Source organism: Vigna unguiculata, chromosome 5, assembly GCF_037176805.1.
Source record: "Vigna unguiculata cultivar grain cowpea cultivar isolate G323 ecotype 2 chromosome 5, ASM3717680v1, whole genome shotgun sequence".
Lineage (NCBI taxonomy): Eukaryota > Viridiplantae > Streptophyta > Magnoliopsida > Fabales > Fabaceae > Vigna > Vigna unguiculata.
Genome location: NC_140796.1, coordinates 46,483,114 through 46,508,336, shown reverse-complemented (window position 1 = coordinate 46,508,336; position 25,223 = coordinate 46,483,114). Strand labels below are relative to the sequence as shown.

The following is a 25,223-nucleotide window of genomic DNA, read 5'->3' as shown; positions in this document are numbered from 1 at the left end:
AGTATTACTTTTCAATGACAACGTTATCGATCTCGCGGTGGGTATGAATATTAAGTTTGTCATCGTTAGGGTCAATAACACAGAATCTGAGGTATTATCCGCTTTGAAGTTTATACTCCATCACGATTTTATCCTTAAAAGACGTTTCAAAAAACAGAAGGAGGAAGAAAGTTTAAATTGTCTTTGGCCTGGACTCTTAAATGATGCAGTTCAGTGTGGTAGCAACAAGAATAAAAATCTAGTGGTGGAAAGAAGAAAACTTGAGAGTGAAGTTGTTGACAAATAAGTCTCTCTGAATAAATACTCTTTATATTTATATTTGTTGTATTTTGAATGAAGCACTACATGGTCTTTTTATAGGCCTTTGGACATGACCCTTCTACTACATTCATTAAATATAATCATTACCTAACTCACAATTAATGAACTCTATTGCATGTTTAATCAATGCTAAACCTACTCTCAACCTTTTACAATCTTCTAGACAATTATTCTAATTTCCAACTACCCACGTTTAAGTTTATTTAACAGAAGTAATTAAAGAGAATGAAAAGACAAAAAGAAGAGAATAGAGAAAAGAGAGAAAATAAACTAAACTAAAACTCTAAAATTTCACAAATGAACTCTCCACCTAGTAATTTGTAGGGTCCTCTTTGCAACTCTTAAGCAAGTTTATCTCAACTTCTAAAAATTATAAAAAGTAGTATAGGAATCCAAATTCACCAAATCATATATATCCGAATTGAAGTTCTAGAAATGTAGAATTTAATACAACTAGAATAAATCCAAATTAAGTCGCATGTCAAAGCTCTCTTCACTGTATTCACTTTCAAAAGAAAGACAAAACGGGTGCAATGAAGAAATTGAACCGTGTCGAGATCTAAGAATTACTTTATCATTGCTTCGCTCAAATATAACACAAAAGGCAAAGCCAATCCAGTTCTCATATGTATCACATTGAAGTATCCTCACAATTGAATCCTCAGTAAGTTTTTCACCATCCCACCTTTGAAATGTCTGATTCCAAGGACGAACAATGTCAAAGCCACACCGAAAATTACAGGGTTCCTATTACCACAAGTAAAAGCAAAACAGGTTTTATTATAATCAAGTTTACATATGCTAGAAAATGAAGCTGACTGAAGGAAACAAGGTATTGAAACAAAATTGTTTCCCTGTAGATTCAATCTTTCTAAACATCTGAAGTCTCCAATAGAGTCAGGTACTTCTTGTAGATTGCAAAAACTTAGGTCTAGAAAAATCAAGAACTTTAAATGGGATGAATATGCTTGTCTTGGTAGCAGATCTTTAAGGTTCAAACAACTGAATAAATCTAGAGTTTTAAGAGATACCAAGGAATTGATATCATTTGGTATACTGACAAGTTTTTCGCATTTTCTCAAACTGAAGAAAGTAAGACTTGAAAGGACTCCAATAGATTCATGAATAGTGGATAAACTTGAACACCCATCCATGTCGAGGTACTTAAGATGCGTTGCCCTTGTAAAATTTGGAGTGCTTTTAAGTTTAGAACAACCCGAGAGATGTAGAACTTTGAGAGAACTCATGTAGCATACATAGCCAAAGTCAATGAAAACTAGATTGCAACAATTTCATAAATTCAAGAAAGCAAGCTTCTTAAGAAGTCCAATCGATGAATGGACATAAGATAAACTTGTGCATCCAGAAAGATCTAGCCTCTCAAGTTTTATGATTTCGAAAAAGGATAATGATATTATCTAACAAGCCACCTAAAGCCCCGCATTGGAGAGGTTATTTTCTTTTGCCTTTGCATCAATATTCTCAACTTCCTCTTCTTCTGTGACAAGCCAATTGTAAGGAAGCTGAAGTTTAGGTTCTAAGTTACTGTTGCTTTCTCTAACGAAGAACACTTTATAAATTACTAAAACAAAAATAAAGTCTCTTCCCTCTGATAAGTATGTACATTACGTTTTTTCGGTGTTTTATCCATAAAAAAGAGAAATTACATTATAAACAATTAAAAGGGAATGAAATCTGAAACCTTAAAGCATTATTTATCTAGTTCAAAATTTCTGATAGAGAAAATACACATATTATATAAGTTTAAGATCTATTTTTTATATTTTATATTAGGTAGTTATTAGAAAATCATTAACTTTTTATAGAGATAAATTCTTATCTGATTTTTCTCTCTTCAAACTGAAAAAAGGTATTAGAAAATCAAATGCTCACTAAATTTTATCTTCTTTTAAAAACAAACCAAAAAGTTACAAATAATAAAGAAAACTAAAAAAACACAAAAAATGAAGAAAGATATTATTTTAAAATTTTTTGTTTGTTAAATAACTACTTACTACTAATAATTTTTTTTATAATATAAATAATAGATTAACTTTTAGATATTTTTCAATTTTTTAATTTAATCGAATCGACCCATACCTCACAGACACGTAGTTGTTTAAGTGAAACTAGTCTGCATTGTCACTCGTAAGTTGAAGTACTTAATTAGTAATGTATTTGATTTTTGAATTAGGTTTTCTGAGAGTAAATGAACACTTTTCTAACTTTTTTCTATCTTCTTAATATTTGACTTGAAGAGCATAAAAAAGTTAATTGAACTTCATTATTAAAATTAGTGAAATTTTGAACACTATGGGCTAGATGCCTCGTAATGAATCGGTGGGATATTAGATGTCCCGACGATGTTGAATATTGGTGGAGTTGTTAAAGTGTGAGAGTTAAAATTATAAATTTGGAGTATTAACGAGGTTGATTTGTGCAAACGGTTGTATTTATAAGTAAATTGAGTTGAGACAGTTGATGTTATATTTGTTTGAGTACATTATAATTACATACATTAAGTATTTTACATTAAAAGAATACATTGCTCGAAAAGAAAAATTTTAAATAACAATCAATTTTATTTACAGAACATTGTTAGTCATTATAATAACTAATTTAGATATTAATTTATAAAATAAAAAATTATTAATTTTAAAAATAATTACTGTTATGGATAAAAATAAAATTGATGATTAATTAATTAGAGACTAATTTAAAAACTAAATCATTTGTAGTCAATGCCTGGATGGTTCATATTTAGTGACCAATTTATAAACTAATTCATTTGGTAGTTAAAACTTTGATATAAAGACCAATTATAATTTTTTATTCATAATACTGACTAAAATAAAATTTGTTCTAGTTTAATTGAAAATCAAATTTAGTTGTAATTAGAAGATATGTAATTAAAATGATATCTAATTTGATGATAAAATATCTAAGACTCTAAGTCAGTAGAAACAATTAGAAATTATTTAAGTATCAATCCAGTAACCTTTTAAAGTAAAAGTAAAGAATTATGGAGAACAAAATTAGAGGAAGGGAAATATATAAGATGAAGGGAGAAAAATAATTTTTTTCCAGATATTTCATAATAATTTCAACAAACTAGAAAATGCACTTGTACAACTTAATGTACATGTAAATTCACCACTACTGATTTAAACATTCTCTTCTTCAAGTGATAAAACTTCATAATCAAATCATAACTTATAAGATAAAAAATGAAGAATATAAGACGATTATTTTTCTTATAAGAAATTGGACCCTCAATTATTCATCGGATGCTTAACTAAGAAAGAGGCCTAATCAATCATCTATTCTTTAAAATTTGAGTCACTGAAGTGATAAAGTGAACATATAGAAATCATGACAATTCTCTCTTTCCTAAGATTACAGTACTTATGTTGTACCTTAAGCAACTATGCATGTCACTCAAGCTACATTTCATAACTTACCCAAAGTAGTCAATAACTTCTGAACTTTTAAAAGAAGAATGTCACTCAAGCAAATGTGTTGTGCTTAAGTGACATGCCTTTGTTTCAAGGGTTTAATTTACAAAGGTAATCTGACTTGTTGTGTGATGTGTACTAAATATTACAGCTCATATAATAAGATTTTTCAATTTTATTAGTAGTTTAAATCACCTAAATCAAGAAATGAAGTGGTAAGAAATTGAAAAAAGTTCTTACATTAAGTTTTGTGGACTAAATGTACCTTTACTACATTAAGCTATTAATGTATCTAATAGGTTTTTGTATGAGTTAGATGTTATATACTTGTATTTGCTTTGGGCATGCATTTGTATGTTATGGTTACTGTCTCATACATTCAACTATCATTTTATTGATAGTGGATGTAACCTCTACAAAAGAGCATGCGTTTGGTATCACCTTAACCTTGATGATTTTACGGGAGCGGAAGCCTCTTATCTATGAGTAGAATAAGAAATCATCATGATGACCAACTATACTTTTAGGTAATGACTACATACTAGTTAAAATTGGATTTTAATATTTTATGATCCGATCCAAATACTCATAGATTACTTAGCGCTTTATGCCAAGACAATATCACATGAAAACAAGAATATTAGTATGTTTAAGTCAAAAGTTGAAATGGTAGTTGAATAGATATCGATACGTATAATATTTACGTGAACAATGATATTTTTATTACTAAATTTTAACAACTTTCTTTTACAACATGATGTGTCATTTTTTCAGTAATTTTTAAATATTGAGAATGAGAAAAATAAAAATAAAAAACCACTTAGAATATAACACCTAAAATTGTAAGAGAAAATTGTCAAAATTTAGTAATCAAAAAATCATTTTCCTATTTATGCATCTTATATTTATTCGACATTAGTTTTATTATTCGACATCATGATTAACATAAAGATAAATAAGAAAAAAAAATTATGAGTAGTACCATCACAGGTGGATCACCGAAATGATGGAAGAATAAAGGGACAGGGGAGTCACGGTTGCCTCCACTATTTTTTTTACTTTATTTTTTATATATTTAAAAAATAATGATTATAAATTATTATTTTATTTATATTAATCGATTTTTATTTTATTTTATTTTCTATATATTTAAGAAAATATATTTATATATTACTACTTTATTTATATATTACTACTTTATTTATATGTTATTACTTTATTTATATATTATTATTTTATTTATATATTATTATCTTATTTATATTAATTTAGTTTGAATTTTTTTTTTAATTTTAAAATCACGTTTTTTTCTCTATTATAATTTTTTATACTTTTTTATTTGGTATATCTCGTATGTGCCTCCATCTCTTTCTCCCGTTTTATTTCCATCTCAACTTTTATCATCAAATCCTTATTATTTTCAAAATCAAATTGCACTACGGCAAAATTGAAGAGTTAAGGAACATTTTGGACCGAACAATTTCTTCTTTTGAGTAAGTTCATCTTTTCCTTTTTATTTTTGAAGCAATATGTTTTCCTCTTGTATGTGGCTTTTCTACGTTCTAGGCACATCTCTATGTTAGAGATCATAAAATCATGTTTTAATTGTTGATCAAACTCTTCTTTGTGTAGATAGAGCTATTTTAGGCTTTGAAGTTGTGTAAGGGAAGAATAAGATTAGGAATCTACTCTAAGGTAAGAGAAGCTAATCATTTAGAAGTTATTAGTTTTCTTAAAATATTGAGTCTTGCTTTTAAGATTTAATTTGGGATATTCATAATTTTATCTTTTTGTAAATAGGTTAGAGGTGAAAAATTTATATTAGAAAAATTATGATAAAGAGTAGAAGAATTGATTCTTTTTTCAAGAGCAAAGCTTGTGATGAAGATGAAAAAAATGCATCTACGTGATCTAAAATTGAGAAACTTCATGAGAATCCAAATATTGAAGAAAACGAAAAACAACTCTCTGAGGTTCCTAAAGTTACATATAATGAATTTGAAAATACTTTAGAACGTGATCCTGGAAAGCGTCTTCAAATTTGGCAGTACCCACCAAATCAAATTGATGAGATACGAAGGGTTTATCTAAAATGGGGTCCATATCAAATGCGTCTAGAAAATTATCCATTGTCTAGTAAAGATGATCATCCAAGAAAATTTTAGTACACATGGTTTAGCTTATTTCCTTCATGGTTAGAGTATTCGCCATTAAAAGATGTTACATATTGCTTACCGTGTTATCTTTTTAATAAAAAAATCAAGCGGACAACCTAGCTCAGATGTTTCCATTGTTACAGGTAATTGAGTTTATTTTCATTGAATTCTAATTGGCAATAAGTTTATTGTCATCAACATGTTTTAACTTTTTTATTGTTATTTTATAGGTTTTAAAAATTGGAGGAAAGTTAATAATGGAAAAAATTGTGCTTTCCTTAAACACATTGGGAAGGATCCTTGTTCATATTTACTTGTTAAATCAAAATTGTCACATCAGGAATGTTTTGGAAGTGCAAAGCTCAGATCAAATTATGAAGAATCGATTACGTCTCAAGACTTCAATCGACACAGTTCGTTTTTTATCACTTCAAGCTTGTACTTTACCAAGGTAATTTTCTTGAGATGATACAATGATGAAGTTGCAAAAGTTGTGTTGGAAAATGCTCCATTCAATTCCAAATATACTTTACCTAAAATTCAAAAGGAGTTATTGAATATTCTTTCTAGTAAAGTGAAAAATCATATTCGTGAGGAAATTGGGGATTACAAGTTTTGTATAGTTTTCGATGAAGCTTGTGATGAATAAAAAAAAAGAGCAAATGGCTCTTGTTTTGACATTCGTTGATAAAAATGGTTTTATTCAAGAGCGATTTTTTGATATTGTGCATGTTAAAGACACTGCAGCAATAACTTTGAAGAATGAATTGTGTGTTGTACTATCTCGACATAATCTTAATGTTTCTAATATCCGTGGTCAAGGATATGATGGTGCTAGCAATATGAGAGGAGAATGGAATGGATTACAAGCATTATTTTTGACGGATTGTCCTTATGCATATTATGTTCATTGTTTTGCTCATCAGTTACAACTTGCCTTGGTTGCTGCATCAAGAGAAGTTATTCCAATTCACCAATTCTTTTCAAAATTGACTTTTATTGTCAATATTGTTTGCTCTTCTAGTAAACGTCATGATGGGTTACATGTTGCCAAGTTAGATGAAATTTCATATTTGTTAGAAATTGATGAGCTTGAAAAGGGTAAAGGGACAAATCCAATTGGTACTTTAAAACGAGCTGGGGATACCCGTTGGAGCTCCCATTTCTCTTCTATTTGTAGCTTGATCAATATGTATGATGCAACTTGTTTAGTTCTAGAAAAAAATTATTGTTGATGGATCTACTTATTCACAACGTGGTGATACTGATAATGCTTACAAAAGCTTGACCTCATTTGAGTTTATACTGATCTTGTATTTGATGAGAGAAATTATGGGGATAACAGATGTTCTTTGTGAAGCATTACAATAACAATATCAGGATATAGTTAATGTTATGCGTCTAGTTTGTTCTACAAAAGGACTTATTCAAAACTTGAGAGAAAATGGTTGGGATAAGTTATTAAAAAATGTGACTTCTTTTTGTGAAAAACATGATATTGAGGTGCCTAATTTTGGGCTTCTTATGTAGCAAGGCAAGGACGCTCTCATCACCAAAAGGATCATATTACATTGGAGCATTATTTCAAAGTTGAAATATTCTTTCCTACCATTGATAAGCAATTACAAGAGTTAAATTGTAGATCTAATGACCAAACAATGAAGTTATTAATTTTAAGCTCTGCTTTGGATCCTAAGGATGCTTATAAAACTTTTAATATTGATAAAATTTGCACTCTTGTGGAAAAATAGTATCCCATGGATTTCAATGAGCAAGAGAAGATTAATTTGAATTTTTAACTTCAATATTTCATTATTGATGCTCGTCAAGATTCAAATTTGAAGAATTTATCAACAATGCAAAATTTATGTACATGTTTGGCAACAACAAAAAAGTCTGAAGTTTACTACTTGATAGATAGATTACTTCGTCTTACCATGACTTTTCTAGTTTCTACAGCTACAACTGAAAGATCTTTCTCTGCAATGAAAATAATTAAGAATAAGTTGAGAAATAAGATGGAGGCTGAATTTTTAACAAGCACTATGATAATGTATATTGAAAGGGATATTAGAACTAGCTTCAACTCTAATTCAATTATTGAAGATTTTAAGTTATTGAAAGAGCGTAAAGGAACACTCTAAAGATAACTTTTGTTTTTTTTATATATTATTATTAATAATAAACTTTATATTACTATTTCATATATATTATTATTATTTTGTTTAGATTCTATTGTCATGGATGTTTATTTTGAATGAAAAAAATAATGTAAAAAAATTATTATTTTTTAATTAAAAAAATAATTTATATATAACAAATATAATATATAATTTGGTTCTTAAAATCTTTGGTGAAGTTCCGCCGACGCAGTTCCAAAACCGTTTAAGCACCGATTTAGTTTTCAGCATGTATAAATTATACACTGCAACTGGTAGTGTTGGTTCCGTCAAATTCACCGCACACACAGCGGAAGAACAACTCTTAATAAAAAAAGTTAGGATTTGATTTGTTGAAAAGATTTAGAAGCTGAGAAATGTGGAGCTGAACCGTAACTCATCCGCGCACAAGCTATTGCTTTGATTGAACATCACAAGATTTTTCTGTTGCCTTGGGTACGCAACGAGAAAAAAGCAACCAGTTAAACATCCTTCTAACAAACTTTATTTAAGAAAACTTTTAAATGTAAGTTGTTTGCTTTGATTGAACATCACAAGAAGTCTTTATGAAGCCCTGATTTAGTTTTCACCATCTATGAATTATACATACAACTGCTAGTGTTTATTCCTCCAACTTCAAACCACACACAGCGGAAGAACAATTCTTAAAAGTGTAGATTTGATTTGTTGAAAATATTTAGAAGCTGAAATTAAAGTGTGGAGCTGAACGGTAACTGACCTGCGCAGAAGCTATTGTTTTGATTCAACATCATAAGATTCTTCTCTGCCTTGTGTACGCAGTGGAGAGAAGAACAACCAAGAACGGGTGAGTTTCTGAAGGTAGCAGCAAAATACGAATTTTCATGATGATGAAAAGTTTTGTCAATAACTAATTATGAGCAAATGCTTCAGAGAAAATCATTACCATGGGATCCCAAAAAATGCTTCTGAGCTTCAATATTTATATCTCTGACAAGCAACTTAAAGTCCCGCATTGGAAAGGTTATTTTCTTTTGCCTTTGCATCAATATTCTCAACTTCTTCTTCTTCTGTGACAAACCAATTATAAGGAAGCTGGATTTTAGGTCCTGACCCATCAATGTTTTTTTCTACATACTCAAAGGGGACATGATCACGATTTAATTGGGAGAGTAGTACGTATTTCCCTACTTTGAAGTCATGTATATCTTGTTTGAGTATAGCTCTCATCCCCCATGCATTGATCTTAACATTTGGCTGCGCTTTAAATGTGACATGCGCTCCTGTTTTCACAAAATGACAGTGTTCTCGACTGATGTAAATCATCCAAATATGTGCAGATCCGTTCGTTTGAAGCGCCTCTAGATTAAGTCGCATATCAAAGTACTCTTCTGTGTATTCATTTTCAAAGGAAAGATAAAGTGGATGTGAAAATGAAGAGTGTGGCGAAGATCGAACAGCCGCATCACCATTGTTTCCCTCAAATACAACACAAAAAGCAAACCCAATCCAGTTGTCATTGGTGCCACATTGAAGTATTCTTATAATTGAATCCCCCTTAATGTTTCACTGAATAAAGGTGGAAATCCCAAATTCCAAGGAACAACAACGTCAAAGCCACACCGAAAATTACAGGGTTCCTATCGCCGTAAGAAAATCGCAAAATAGTTTTATTATAATCAATTTGTGCTAGAATTTAATTAATTGGTTGATAATAAAAAGTAATTTTTACAATTAATCCCTAAAAATATTCCTAATTATGAATTAGGCAAATGTTAGCCAAAGAGAAAAAGATAAAGTTGTAGAATGTGAACCTTCATTAGTTGGAGAGACCATTCAAGTTTGAAAATCTCAAGATTCTCCTTCTCTAGAGCCACATTGGGACAATCAAAAAGATAAAAGCCTGATCTATGATCACGAGATCCAGATACTGTTTTAAAATACTTCCCTCCTGATCCATCTCCTTTAAAGCAAATCCTAAGCAAAGATTTAAGTTTATGACAATAAGACAAGTTTAAATATGCTAGACGAGGAAGCCCGCTGAAGAAATCAGGTACTGAAACAAAATTGTTTCCCTGTAGATTCAGTCTTTCCAGACATCTTAACTCTCTAATAGCTTCATTTACTTCTTGTAAATTGCAAAAACTTAAGTCAAGGATTTCAAATGAGATGAAGAAGCTTGTCTTGGTAGCAGATCGGTAAGGTTCGAACAACTACATAAATCTAGAGTTTGTAGAGATAACAAGGAATTTATATCATTTGGTATACTCACAAGCTTTCTGCATTTTCTCAAACTCAAGAATGTAAGACTTGAAAGGACTCCAATAGATTGATGAATAGTGGATAAGCTTGAACATTCATCCATGTCAATGTACTCAAGATGTGTTGCCCTTGTAAAATCTGGGGTGCTTTCAAGCTTAGAACAACCCGAGAGATGAAGAACTCTTAGAGAACTCATATTACCCACAAGGCCAAAGTCAATGATAACTAGATTGCAGCAATTTCGTAAATTCAAGAAAGCAATCTTCTTAAGAAGTCCGATTGATGAATGGATCTCTGATAAACTTGTACATCCAGAAAGATCTAATCTTTCAAGTTTTGTGATTCTAGAAAAATCGGGAGTCTTAATCAGGTACCTGGAGTTGCTTAAATCCATCCTTTTCAAATTAGGACAACTCTGTAAACAAAATAAATAATCACCTATTAGCATCTAATCTTTAAACTTCAATTTCATTTTTGCACTTTCAGTTTGGTATGCTTTCAGAATTAAAGACATATAGGTAGATGAAATAAAAAGTTTCATTTAGTACATTAGGTGAAAAAAAAAATAGAATGTCATAAAAAAGGATCATAGTTACTCAAATTAATAAAACATTTCCAATTCATACTATAATTAAATGGTAGAGAAAATTACACCCAAAGATAACCAAATAATATTTAAAAGGTTTTCACTTTTAAGTAAATGTTTATTCGAATTATAATTTAAAAATCATTACCACAATATTCGATACAACCATCAAGTTCACAGAAAATTATTGCGACATATTATGTAGTGTTACTTTAATTAAAGAAAAAAAACATGTTCTTATTTTATAGTGTGTTCGATGAAATTTTACTAATTTATTTAACTAGCTTATAAGTTGGTTTAATTATGACAGAAGAGTTTGGTAAATACATCAAAATAGTTTAATTTTTAATAGTTTTTAGTTGGTAAAATATAAATAAATGTATATTTCATTGTTATCTTCAATATGTTTTTATTTATTATTATCGATTTTATTTCTATTGAGACAATTAATTATTGTACTATTTTTAGTATTTGTTGGATTGGTTTTTAATGTTTAAGTAGTTAAAATTGAAAAAAAAATATCATTACAAATTGAAGTGACAAATATTTTATTTTGTGATGCAATGAGAAATTACACACAATAATAATTATAAAAAAGAATAAAAAAATAGTTTAAATAAATAAATAAAGAATAAATTTTGATTAATACTCATTATAACAATAATTTAAATTAAATGATTTCCCCCATCAAACAAACTTATAGAACTCTTAAAAAATAAATAAAGCTTTAAATGTGTTTTTACTTATGAACTTTGACTAAGATTGAAATTTGTTACTCTTTAACATTTTCATACATTTCAGTTTTCAAATTTAAAAATAAAAGGATATAGTCTTTTTAATTCAATTACATTAATTTTTTTTGAAGTATCAAATGTGTTTCATAATAACATTTGAGTTGTTTAGATAGATTGACTAGTTTCAACTTCGGTTGCCACTTGGGAATATTATTTGACACATTTTCACACTTCAATGTCATCCTTAAAATTTTCACACTACCATTTGAAATATTTACCGTTTGACACGTTCCAATTTTTGCTTCGGTGCCTTAGGAACATAGTTTAATACGTTTTCGCTTCATTGTCAACTAGAAAACACGGTTCACACTTAAAAAAAATTGACATAATTAGGTTAAAAAAACTATAACTTTTTATTTTTTGGAAACAAAACGTATACAATTTTTTTTAAAAAGCCAATTCTAATAAAAGTATTGAACTGCTTAACAAAAAATAATTATTTGAAAAATATAAAATTATAATTATATAGTAATATATTTTTTCATAAAACATATTTCCTTTAAATAATTAAACTTATAAAATGATATTCTTATAATGTTAGTTTACATTTATTAACTAGACTTTTAATTTATCCAACACTTTTAATTAAAAAGATAGTTTATTAGCCTGAATTTACAAATTAGGATTTGTTTATCTCATAGTCTTATCAAATATATCTTTGCATTATTTTAAGTAATTTATATTACATTTTTAAAATTTTCAAATTATGATGTCATTGTATAAGTTGAAAAGAAAAATGACCAAAATGTATTGCCACTTCTTTGAGAAGCCCAAGCCACAAAGACATTCGCTCTTTTCATCATTTCTCTAAAGGAGAATGATAAGTTAACAATTTTTTTTACAAAGACAAACATTCTATTTAGATAAAAAAAATACTATTTTATTTTGATTAAAAAAAATTATTTTAATTCTATTTATAAAAATTTGTCAAGTTTATCAAATAAAAATAAAAAATTTGTCAAAAATAATTTTTCTTCTTTAAATTCAGATGAAAATGAAAAGTGATTATAGTACCTTGCGGCCTTCCCATAAATGTGTGATGTGACTGTTAGGCATATTCAAATCTACTAGATTAGAGGCTATAAAGTACGGAGGCAGAGAAGCAAATGGATAATCATGCCACAAAACATAACGCAATCTGTCTGAAAGAAACTCCGGTCTTCCTGAAACTCTTGTGTGATATAATATGAGTAATGTAAGGTCCTTCATTCTTGACAATCCACCAACACTACATTCTGCCATTTCTTCTTTTTTATTTAAAACTATGGCTTTCACCTTCTCTGTTCCCTGCAACATAAAGAATAAACATGTCAAGAAACACTTAATTGAATCGTTTTAATCATTAGAATACGAAACGTTTTTATAGAAAAGGAAAATAGTGAAGTTTTAATAAAAAAAAAAAAATCAAAACTTCACTTCCCTCATACTAAAATTATATTGATATAAAAGTATGAATACAAGCAATAATAAAATGATTATTTCATGCGAAAAAAACAATCGAAAGAAAATAATCTTTAAGTCTAAATGGAATAACCAATGCCATTAACTATGCAGCAACATATTAAAAATAACGACTTAATAAGTTTGAAAATGTAACTTGTTACCGTTTCTGTCATCAAGACTTGAAAGAAGTCTTTATGAAGCCATATTCTACTCCATAATCCTGGCTCCTCGGGAGATTGGTCTCGAACCATTTTCTTTCCTAATTCTTGTAACAATTCATGCATCTGAAGTTCTTCATTGCTAATGGTGATGAGTGATTTCTGAATGAGTCTTGAAATTCCAATGTGAGGGTATAACTCACAACAGTCTAGAATTCGCTTAACATAATCCTCCCTCTCCCCTTTAAAGAAACATGCAATGTGTAAAAATATCTGTTTTTCTTCATGGTGTAGTCCATCAACAGTTATTTGTAGTACACTCATAATTTTATTATCTGGACTATTCTTCAATCTATTCAACACATCTCTCCATTCAACAGCATCTCGAGTACACAAGAAAGAACCCAACACTCTAATTGCCAATGGGAGACTTTGGGCATAATTGAGTACTTCAGGAATTAACGCGGCACAATTACTGTTTTGCTCTTCACTTTTGAAAGCCTTTCTACAGAACAATTCACGAGCATCCTTATCATTCAATAACGGAACTTTGTGTATAAACACTCACCCTCACACACTTTCAGAATATGCTCATCTGTGGTTGTAATAACTAGTCTACTTCCCTTCAAAAGCAATTTTGGTTTTATAGCCAAATTTTCCAATTGCTCCAATTCATCAACATTGTCCAGAACTATGAGGACCTTTATGCTGTGTAGCCTATTGTTTACAATCCTTGATATTTCAATAGGATTACTCATATCTATGTTTTCACGTAAAGTTTGATAAATAATTTCTTTTTGAACAGCAGAATGGCCACCTTCCCTATAAAGTTTGCTCACATCCTCAATGAAACAAGAAGCATCAAACCTATGAGAGATTTTGTCATATAGGACAGCTGCATGAGTAGTCTTTCCTATTCCATTCATTCCCCAAATTCCTAAAACTTGAACATCATCACTGTTTGAGCCTAATCTTAATTTATCTTCCAATGCTTGTACGCGTGGTTGTATCCCAATAAGGTCATTGACAGACCATGAAAACTTATGACCTAATTTTTTAATTACTGTTTGAACAATAATTTGAATCTGTTCAAACTCTGGCCTGCCAGAGAAGAAAAAAATAGAGCACTAAACTATTACTTAAATTGTGATGTTATGAATTTAAGACAAAAAAGCGAATGACTGCAATTAAAACTTACTTGTCCCTGATATCGCAACCAGCTGAATTTGCAAAATCCGTCATAGCCCTCTTCCATCCAGGAACCTTGTCCCGATCTTTTCCGAATTTCCATCTGTGTGAAAGGAAATCATTCTTGTATACCCCATTCTGATGTCTTACATGAGATGGATCTACATCATAGAAAATGGGGAAAACAATGTGGTTTGATCGTTGTTTGCAAGAAGCTATAGCGGCCATTTCGTCTAAACACCAAGTTGAGGAAGCATAATTTTTGGAAAAGACAATGATAGAAAGGCGTGACTGTTGAATTGCTTGTAGAAGCTGGCGGGAAATGGATTCTCCTTTCTGTAGTTTGTGATCATCCTTCAATACAAAAAGGCCCTTTTGAAGGAGATGAGAGCATAGATGGTCAACGAAAGAATTGCGGGTGTCAGGGCCTCTGAAACTGATAAACACATCATATCTGTAGTCTTGGTTTTGGTATGAAGAAGAAGAAGTAGGTCCCTGTGAATGGACGATAGAGGATGATGATCGACCACCGAAGCAGGGCCAAAACCATTGAAGCCCTGATTTAGTTTTCACCATCTATGAATTATACACTTCAATTGGTAGTGTTTACTCCTTAACTTCACACCACACACAGCGGAAGAACAATTCTTAATAAAAAAGTGTAGATTTGATTTGTTGAAACGATTTAGAAGGTGGAAATCATAGCTTGTGTGATAGAATTAAAGTGTGGTGCTGAACGATAGCTGACCTACGCAGAAGCTATTGCTTTGATCGGACATGACAAGATTCTTGATGGCCTTGTGTACGCAGTGGAGAGAAGAACAACCAAGAACCAGTAGCAGCAAAATATGAATTTTCCATTTTATTCAGCGGAGCTTGGAGAGTATAAAACTACTGGATAATTTGTTTATATATAAACTTTCTTATTTGTAAATTGTGAAGACAATTCATATTTTACCAAACTCTATAATGCTGAAACTTAAAATGGCCAAAAAATGGAATTTTACTTATGTTCTTTATCATCAACCTTTTCAATTTTTTTGTGGAAGTTTTTTCTATCCTTGCTAATTTGCATTTCTCGTTATTTACTTTCACAATTATATTTGAATTTTCACACTGTTGTCGATTTCTTTTCATCTCTTCAGAGTTAAACATTATGATTCACAGGTCTTTTATTTCCATTTTTACAATTTATCATTTAAACGCATTCTTCCAATTAACTTTGTTTAAGAAATTTACTTATTTTTAATCAAATCTATAAAACAAATTTACTAAATATGAAAATTTATAATAATATGACATGATAATGTTAATACTTATTAGGAAGATAATATTTTAACTATAAAATTTTTACAACTTTTTTTATAACATGAGATACATTTTTTAATTAATTTTAAAATATCGAGAATAAAAAAAATGAAAAATTATCTAAAAATTATCTTATAAAATTATAAGAAAAAATTATTAAAATTTAATAATAAAAAATCATTTTCCTACTTGTTAACAGGTTAACGGCCATTTCTATGCAATAGGTGCAACCACATATTTTTTCCCAGCGAGCTGACTTTGACCAAAAGATTTCCACACGTAAACTCTAGGAAATTCTCACTTCAATTTCTCTCTCTCCAGACTCAAAAATTGTCAGAATCGGTTCTAGAAGATCAAATGCTGATTAAATTATCTCTTTAAAACAAACAAAAAATTTAGAAATAACAAAGAAAACTAAAAAACACACCAAACGAAGAAAGACGTTATTTTAAAGTTTATTTTTGTTAAATAATTAGTATTACTAATAAATATTTTATTTGAATATAAACAAACAAAGAATTTAATTTAAATTAGAATTAAATGTCGTTGCTTAGTTTTACTTTAAATAAAAATTGTTATGACTAATGATCATTCATGAAAAGTTTGAATAAAGCACACAAATAAAGAAACTTAAAATTATTTTGTATTTAAATTAACAAATTATTATCGAAGAAAAAAAAAATACTTGAAATCAAGAGAATTAAATTAATTAAAAATTTAAATTAAATTAGCGATAAATTTAAAAAGTTATTAACGATAGTGAATTTAAATTAATAATAACATTCAATTACAATTTTTGTCTATAATTATAATTAAATTGTTAAATTACTATTTTTAATACACAATAATAATAAAATTTTCAATTACTTATCAATACTTTAAATTTTTTAATTTTAATTTAATACTATTATTGTATATTCACATTAATTATCAATATTAATATTTTTTTGTTTTAACAAAATTTTAAAATAACTACTATTTATTATTATCGATACTACTAATTATAGGCCACAACATTTTTCATAATACTAAAAATTTAAATTAAATTTTAATAGCCATTAGTTATATCCTTAAATATTTTATATACTTATATTTATTTTATAATAACATAATTTTTTAGAAATTTTAATAGTATTTATTTTATATACATATATATTTTAACAATAAAATAGATTATTGCTTAAATCAGGGGCGAAATTATTAAGGGACAGGGGAGTCACGGCTCCCCTAACCGTTTTTGATTTTACTTTTTTTTCTATATATTTAAAAAATAATATTTAAAAATTATTACTCTATTTATATTTATTATTTTTATTTTATTTTATTTTCTATATATTTAAAAAAATATATTTATATATTACTACTTTATTTATATATTATTACTTTATTTATATATTATTTGTCAAACATGGGTATAACAGATATTCTTTGTCAAGCATTACAACAACAATCTCAGGATATAGTTAATGCTATGTGTTTAGTTTGTTCTACAAAAGGACTTATTTAAAACTTGAGAGAAAATGATTGGAATAAGTTATTAAAAAATGTGACTTCTTTTTGTGAAAAACATGATATTGAGGTGCCTAATTTTGGGGCTTCTTATGTAGAAAGGCAAGGACGCTCTCGTCACCAAAAGGATCATATTACAGTGGAGCATTATTGTTGAAATATTCTTTGTTACCATTGATAAGCAATTACAAGAGTTAAACAGTAGATTTAATGACCAAGCAATGGAGTTATTAATTCTAAGTTCTGCTTTGGATCCTAAGGATGCTTATAAAGCTTTTAATATTGATAAAATTTGCACTCTTGTGGAAAAATATTATCCCATAGATTTCAATGAGCAAGAGAAGATTAATTTGAATTTTCAACTTCAACATTTCATTATTGATGCTCGTCAAGATTCAAATTTGAAGAATTTATCAACAATGCAAGAGTTATGTACATGTTTGGCAACAACAAAAAAGTCTGAAGTTTACTACTTGATAGATAGATTACTTTGTCTTATCATGACTCTTCCAGTTTCTACAGCTACAACTGAAAGATCTTTTCTGCAATGAAAATAATCAAGAACAAGTTGAAAAATAAGATGGAGGCTGAATTTTTAGCAAGCACTATGATAATCTATATTGAAAGGGATATTGCAACTAGCTTCAGCTCTGATTCAATTATTGAAGATTTTAAGTCATTGAAAGAGCGTAAAGGAGCACTCTGAATAAAAGTAACTTTTGTTTTATATTATTGTTGATGATAAACTTTATGTTACTCTTTCATATATATTATTGTTATATTATTTAGATTCTATTGTCATGAATGCTTATTTTGAATTAAAAAAATGATGTAAAAAAATTAATTTTTTTTAATTAAAAAAAATTATATATAACAAATATAATTTGACACTCCTATAATTTTTGGTCAAGTTCCGCCACAGGCTTAAATGAATAAAACAAATTTTTAAATTTTATTACATTTATTTTAATTTTTTTATCAAAGTATCAGTGTTTATAATATAATAAAATATTTAGATGCTTATACACAAATAAGAAAAGTGTTGTACATCTTCCCCTGGCAAAGGGACCATCTATGTGGTGATAAATAAACGTACACATGATATTTATTTTGTATAAAAGAATAAAAGAACAAAGAGGCCTGCACATAAATAAAGTAACCAAAATTACGTAATTCCCTCTCATAATTAGGGTGCTTAAACATTCAAATAACTACACTAGGTAAAAAAGCAAAAAGTTGAAAGATATAAGAAAATTAATGGAAGAGCCGGGCATCTTGAGAGAAATTTCCTATTCCTCACGTTTGTTGTTACTCCGATATAAAAGAAAAAATTTTACTTGAAAACTCATTAGACAACTCTTATAAAAATAAAATAATTTTAATGAAAATTAAATTTTATATATTAAAAAAAGAGAAAATAAATAATAATAATAAATAATATCAAATGATAATAAAAAAATGTATAATTACTAATTTGGTACCCAATTTTTTTGGTTAAATTCAATTTGGTCTTTATATTTTTGATTTGTTTAATTTAATATCCCAATTATCTAAAAAGATTCAATTTGATCATGTCGATTAAGTTGAAGTGAACACCGTGTCTGTAAGTACACGTGTCAAGTAGTGAAATTTTTTAATTTTTTTAATTTTTTTTGTAAAAATTTGTAAACTGCCACGTGTTAGTTCACCTCGTGCCATGCGACAGCTTACAATCATGACACGAGGTAATGATAATAGTTGTTTTCAATTTAGTCCTCTATTTAAATTTTTTGTTCAATTTAGTACACGATTCTTTAAAACGATCCAATTTTGTCCTTTTTAATTTAAGACCAAATTAATAACTAAGTTTAATTATAACTTATATATACATGTTAAATGAATAGTTTTGAATTTATAGATCAAATCACTATATTTATATATTCAAATTATTTTACTTTTTACAAGTGTAAAAAATTTCAAGCATAAAAAATTACAAAGATAAAACACGTAAAAAGTAAAATAATTTAAGTATTGAGGTGAAATGATTTAATGTATATATTAAAAAAGTTATTACAATATGTATATATAAGTTATAATTAAGCTTATTTACTAATTTGATCTCAAATCGGGAAGAACAAAATTGGATTGTTTTAAAGAATTAGGATACTAAAAATTTAAATAAAAGACTAAATTAAAAATAACTATTATCACAATCACATGATTGTAAGTTGTCATGACGATAATCTGACACGTGATAGTTTATAAATTTTTACAAAAAAAAATTAAAAAGCTAAAAAAATGTAAAAGTTTTACGATTTAACACGTATTATATACGGATACAATATTAAGATAACTTACCAAATTAAATCTTCCTAAAATATTAAAATACCAAATTAAATAAATTTATAAATTTTTACAAAAAAAATTAAAAAGTTAAAAAAATGTAAAAGTTTTACAATTTAACACGTATTATATACGGATACAATATTAAGTTAACTTACCAAATTAAATCTTCCTAAAATATTAAAATACCAAATTAAATAAATTAAAAATATAGAAAACAAATTAAACTTAACCAAAATATTAGATACCAAATCAGTAAAACAAATTTAGACTCAAAGTGTCGGTGCTAATGCAAAAATATGAATATTCATATGCAACTGTAGCAAGTGATGAAGTTTCTGTATGTTTGTCTTTTTCTAGGGATTTCCATTACTGCAACTCATCTCTACTCCATTTGACCATCTTTTGAAAGAAGTCCATGTTCTTCCTCTCACTGGTTGTGGTGTGAATTTGAAGGAACAGCCACTACCATTCACCGATGCCAAAGAAGAAATCAGGGAGGAGATGGTTTTGGAGCCAGTTCTGCGCCCGATCATCAGAATCTGCTTCTTCTTCCTATCACTCCTCCGACACCATCAAAAACCAAGACTACAGATACGATGTGTTCATCAGTTTCAGAGGCCCTGATACCCGCAACTCTTTCGTTGATCATCTCTACTCTCATCTTCTCCGGAAGGGTATTTTTGTCTTTAAAGACGACCACAAGCTCCGCAAAGGAGAATCCATTTCATCACAGCTTCTACAAGCAATCAGAGGTTCTCGAATTTCTATCATCGTCTTCTCCAAAGATTATCCTTCCTCCTCGTGGTGTTTGGACGAAATGACCACTATAGCTGATTGCAAACAGCAATATAACCAAACTGTTTTCCCTGTTTTCTATGATGTTGTTCCGTCTCACGTACGACATCAGAACGGGGTATACGAGAAGGCCTTCGTTTCACTCAGACAGAAATTCAAAGGAAACCCAGATAAGGTTTATCGATGGGAGAGAGCTATGAATGGGTTTGGCAAATTAGCTGGTTGGGACGTCAGAAACAAGTATGTGTTAGTTATGGTTATTGTCTCTGTTTTCTATGTTTATACCTCTATATATATAGATACATTTTACTGATTTTTTTTTTTAGAAAAACATTAGAAGGTTTATCTCCATAAAAATTATTGTTCTAAGCATTAGTTGTGTGTGACTGTAATTTTCTTAAATGATTTTCTTCCTTTCTGGTATTATTTTAAGGAATGAGTTCAAAATGGTGGGTGCAAGAAAATAAAGAAAACAATATTACTCGTTTGAGAAACTACGAAGACTAAAAAACCAAATAAACTTAATTTTTATCATCAATTCGTTTGAACAGATTCAGAGCATTTTAAGCATATTTCTTTATTTTTAATCTCTTCAGGTCCGAATCTGAAGTAATTGAAGATATTGTTCAAAAGGTAATAAAAAAATTGGGTCACAAATTCTCTGGGTTTGTTGATGACCTTATTGGGATACAATCACGTGTACAAGCATTAGAAGATAAATTAAGATTAAGTTCAAAAAGTGGTGTTCAAGTTTTAGGAATTTGGGGAATGAATGGAATAGGAAAAACAACTCATGCCGCCGTCCTATATGACAAAATCTCTCATAGGTTTGATGCTTCTTGTTTCGTTGAGGATGTGAGCAAACTTTATAGGGATGGTGGCCAGACTGCTATACACAAAGAGATCATTAATCAAACTTTACGTGAAAACATAGATATGAGTAGTCCAATTGAAATATCAGGGATTGTAAAAAATAGGCTTCACAACATAAAGGTCCTCATAGTTCTGGACAACGTTGATGAATTAGAGCAATTGGAAAATTTGGCCATAAAACCTAAATTGCTTTTGAAGGGAAGTAGAATGGTTATTACAACCACAGATGAGCATATTCTGAAAGTGTACGAGGGTAATGTATTGATACATAAGGTTTCGTTATTGAATGATAATGATGCTCGTGAATTGTTCTGTAGAAAAGCCTTCAAAAGTGAAGAGCAAAGCAGTACTTGTGCGGTGTTGATTCCTGAAGTACTAAAATATGCCCAATGTCTTCCCTTGGCTATTAGAGTGTTGGGTTCTTTCTTGTGTACTCGAGATACTATTGAATGGAGAGATGCAATAAATAGATTGCAAAATAGTCCACATAAAAAAATTATGGATGTACTTCAAATAAGTATTGATGGACTAAACCATGAGGAAAAACAAATATTTTTACACATTGCATGTTTCTTTAAAGGGGAGAGAGAGGATTATGTTAAGCGAATTCTAGACTGTTGTGGGTTATACCCTCACATTGGAATTTCAAGACTCATTGAGAAATCACTCATCACTATTAGCAATGAAGAAATTCAGATGCATGAATTGTTACAAGAATTAGGAAAAAAAATGGTTCGCGGCCAATCTCCCGAGGAACCAGGATCATGGAGTAGAATATGGCTTCATAAAGACTTCTTGCAAGTCTTGACAACAGAAACGGTAACAAGTTATATTTTCTGAATCATGTAATGTTTTTTTAATATCTGCTACATCAGAAACGGTAATCATTGAATTTAAAGTACGGTTGTTTCAAGTTAAAGCTTCGCTATTTTCCTTTTTTTATAAAAATGTTTCGTGTTCTAATTATTAAGGTGATTTGATTAAGTGTTTTTCTTTTTGCATGTTTTGTCTTTACTTTCAGGGAACAGAGAAGGTAAAAGCCATAGTTTTAAATAAAAAAGAAGAATTGTTGGAATGTAGTGTTGATGGATTGTCAAGAATGAAGGAGCTTACATTACTCATATTACATCACACAAAACTTTCAGGAAGCCTGGAGTTTCTTTCTGACAGGCTGCGATATCTATTGTGGCATGATTATCCTTTTGCTTCTCTGCCTCCATATTTTACAGTCTCTAATCTTGTGGAGTTGAATATGCCTAACAGTCGCATCACACATATATGGGAAGGCCGCAAGGTATTATAGTTACATTCTTTCCATTTTCTTCTGCTGAATTTGAAGAAATCACGGAAAGATAGACTCTCTCTATAACTTTCCAAAAGAAGTAGCATGCATTACCATCACTTTCTTTTGGATCACATTATAATGTTTTTCTTTTTTTCAGTAAATGAACCTAAATGAACTTTTTTTAACTCTTTAGTGTGTCTTTAATTTTGAATGCATACCAAATTAAAAGAGATAATAAAATTGAAGTTTCAAGATTATATGCTAATAGGTGACTGTTTATTCTCTTTTCGCAGAGCTGTCCCAACTTGAAAAGGATTGATTTAAGCAACTCCAAGAAACTGACTGAGACTTTAGATTTTTCCAGAACCATAAAACTTGAGAGGCTAGATCTTTCTGGATGTACAAGTTTATCTTATGTCCATTCATCAATTGGACTTCTTAAGAAGCTTGCTTTCTTGAATTTACGAAATTGTCGGAATCTAGTTTTCGTTGACTTTGGCTGTGTAGGCAACATGAGTTCTCTGAGAGTTCTACATCTCTCGGGTTGTTCTAAGCTTGAAAGCACCCCAGATTTTACAAGGGCAACACATCTTGAGTACCTTGACATGGATGAATGTACAAGCTTATCCACTATTCATCAATCCATTGGAGTCCTTTCAAATCTTACTTTCTTCAGTTTGAGAGGTTGCACAAAACTTGTCAGTATACCAAATGATATCAATTCCTTGGTATCTCTTCAAACTCTAGTTTTGTGCCATTGTTATAAACTTACAAGTCTGTTTCCAAGACAAGCTTCTAAATCCCATTTGGAATGTTTGATTTTTCTGGATCTAAGTTTTTGCAATCTACCAGAAGTACCTGATGCTATTGGAGAATTAAGATGTCTGGAAAGACTGAATCTACAGGGAAACAATGTTGTTTCAGTGCCTGATTCCTTCAGGGGGCTTCATTGTCTAGGATATATAAACTTGTCTCATTGTCATGAGCTTAAATCTTTGTCTAACCTTCCAATTGAAGGAGCTGCATCAGGGGGGAAGTATTTTAGAAAAGTATCCGGATCTCGTGATCATAGGTCAGGCTTATATCTTTTTAATTGTGCCAATATGGTTGATATATTGTCCAAACCGTGGGATTGTTGGAGTTTGGAACTTGCATGGCTTTTCAGACTAATTAAGGTTCACATTTTACTACCTTCTCCTTGTCATTCGATGACATATTTGCCTAATTTGTCATTAGAAGTGTCTTTAAATATTGTTTGTAAAAAATACTTTTTGTTAACGACCTATTATTGTTATACAACTGATTATAGTAAAACTTATTTTGTGATTTTCCATGTGGTGACATCAGGAATCCTGTCATTTTCGATGTGGCTTTGACATTGTTGTTCCATGGGGTTTGGAAATTCCGCGGTGGTTCACCAAAAGATTTGAAGGGGATTCAGTTATAAGGATAGTGGAATTTAGTGTGGATGAAGACTGGATGGGCTTTGCCTTTTGTGTTATATTTGGGGGAAACACTGCTCTTGTTGTTGATGATTCTTCACCGCACCCATTATATCTTTCTTTCGTAAGTAAACATACAGAAGAATACTGTGATGTGCCACATAATGTGAACATACAACATTTTGCTAAATCAAATCATTTTTGGATCATTTATATCTCGAGAGAGCATTGTCATTTTGTGAAAACAGGAGCACATATCACATTTAAAACCCTAGCAGGGGTTAAGATCCATGCATGGGGGATGAGGAGTATATTCAAAAAAGATGTACATGACTTTAAAAGGATGCAACAAGGACAACCTCTTCCATTCCCTCGCAATGAAGTACACCCTCTCAACTTTGTTTTTGTGAAAAAAAGCAAGACCAATTCTGGTCCTGTATTCCGGCTTCCCTACAATTGGTTACTCACAAAGGAAGATGAAGTAGAGAAACATGATGCAGAAGTAAAGGAAAACAATTTGTCTTATGCAGGGTTTTAAATGCACTACAAAAGACACGAATATGCATCTTTTGGGACCCAAGGTAATGAATTATTTTCTAAATCAGTAGGTCCTAATTAATCGTTGATTCACTATTTTGTAGAATTAATGGTTATTAAAATTAATAGTGCAATATACGTGATTGGTGTACTACATTGAGAACTTGTGGTCAATTTAGACGTGTAAAGATGGGCTATCTGGCTACATCTAGTCCTTTTATGGTTGGTGTGTTAATAAATTGGCCTATTTAATTTAAAAGAAAATTAGTTTTTTAAATTTTTTTCTTCAATTTATACATACATATATATATATATATATATATATATATATATATATATATATATATATAAGACTTAGAACGATATTTTAAATTACTAGAATAATCATGACAAAAAATTATTTTGTTAGTACAACTACAATAATAACCATGACATTTATGTTAATGTATTTGAAGAAATTGATGTGAGACATTGATAACTATGGAGTGTGGCCTCTAGAGGTGGTAGAGGAAGAAAAGCACTCTTAAATTTAGAGATTTTGATTTTGAGAGAAAAAAAAAACCGTAAGAGAAGGAAAAGAAAAACTTGAGTGGATTTTTGTAGTTGTTTATGTATACATGAATACAACATATATATATATATATATAT

General features: G+C 29.5%; 1 protein-coding gene and 2 pseudogenes across 4 annotated transcripts; 2 read left to right on the top strand and 1 right to left on the bottom strand.

Moving 5' to 3' along the window:
• The first annotated feature begins 5,608 nt into the window (after nt 1-5,608).
• On the top strand, nt 5,609-18,024 carry LOC114184701 (uncharacterized; annotated as a pseudogene).
• Nucleotides 8,610-15,447, bottom strand: LOC114185093 (TMV resistance protein N-like; annotated as a pseudogene). The gene is made up of 5 exons (XR_014994952.1): nt 14,512-15,447; nt 13,317-14,414; nt 12,727-12,999; nt 9,885-10,747; nt 8,610-9,710 (listed from the first exon to the last, which is right to left on the bottom strand). The product of XR_014994952.1 is annotated as a TMV resistance protein N-like (transcript).
• A 1,948-nt stretch (nt 18,025-19,972) lies between the features above and the next one.
• Nucleotides 19,973-24,839, top strand: LOC114185092 (TMV resistance protein N-like). 3 transcript variants are annotated; one of them, XM_028072601.2, is made up of 5 exons: nt 19,973-20,678; nt 21,035-22,130; nt 22,333-22,605; nt 22,890-23,668; nt 23,944-24,251. In XM_028072601.2, the coding sequence occupies exons 1-5, from the start codon at nt 20,119-20,121 to the stop codon at nt 24,041-24,043; spliced, it is 2,808 nt and encodes a 935-aa protein (XP_027928402.1). In that variant the 5' UTR covers nt 19,973-20,118; the 3' UTR covers nt 24,044-24,251. The 3 variants fall into 3 exon arrangements, with proteins under 3 accessions (XP_027928402.1, XP_027928401.1, XP_085530079.1); XM_028072600.2 differs by having other exon boundaries at nt 19,981-20,678; nt 22,890-23,771; nt 23,944-24,839; XM_085673953.1 differs by having other exon boundaries at nt 19,986-20,678; nt 21,035-21,071; nt 22,890-23,771; nt 23,944-24,839.
• The last annotated feature ends 384 nt before the right edge of the window (nt 24,840-25,223 follow it).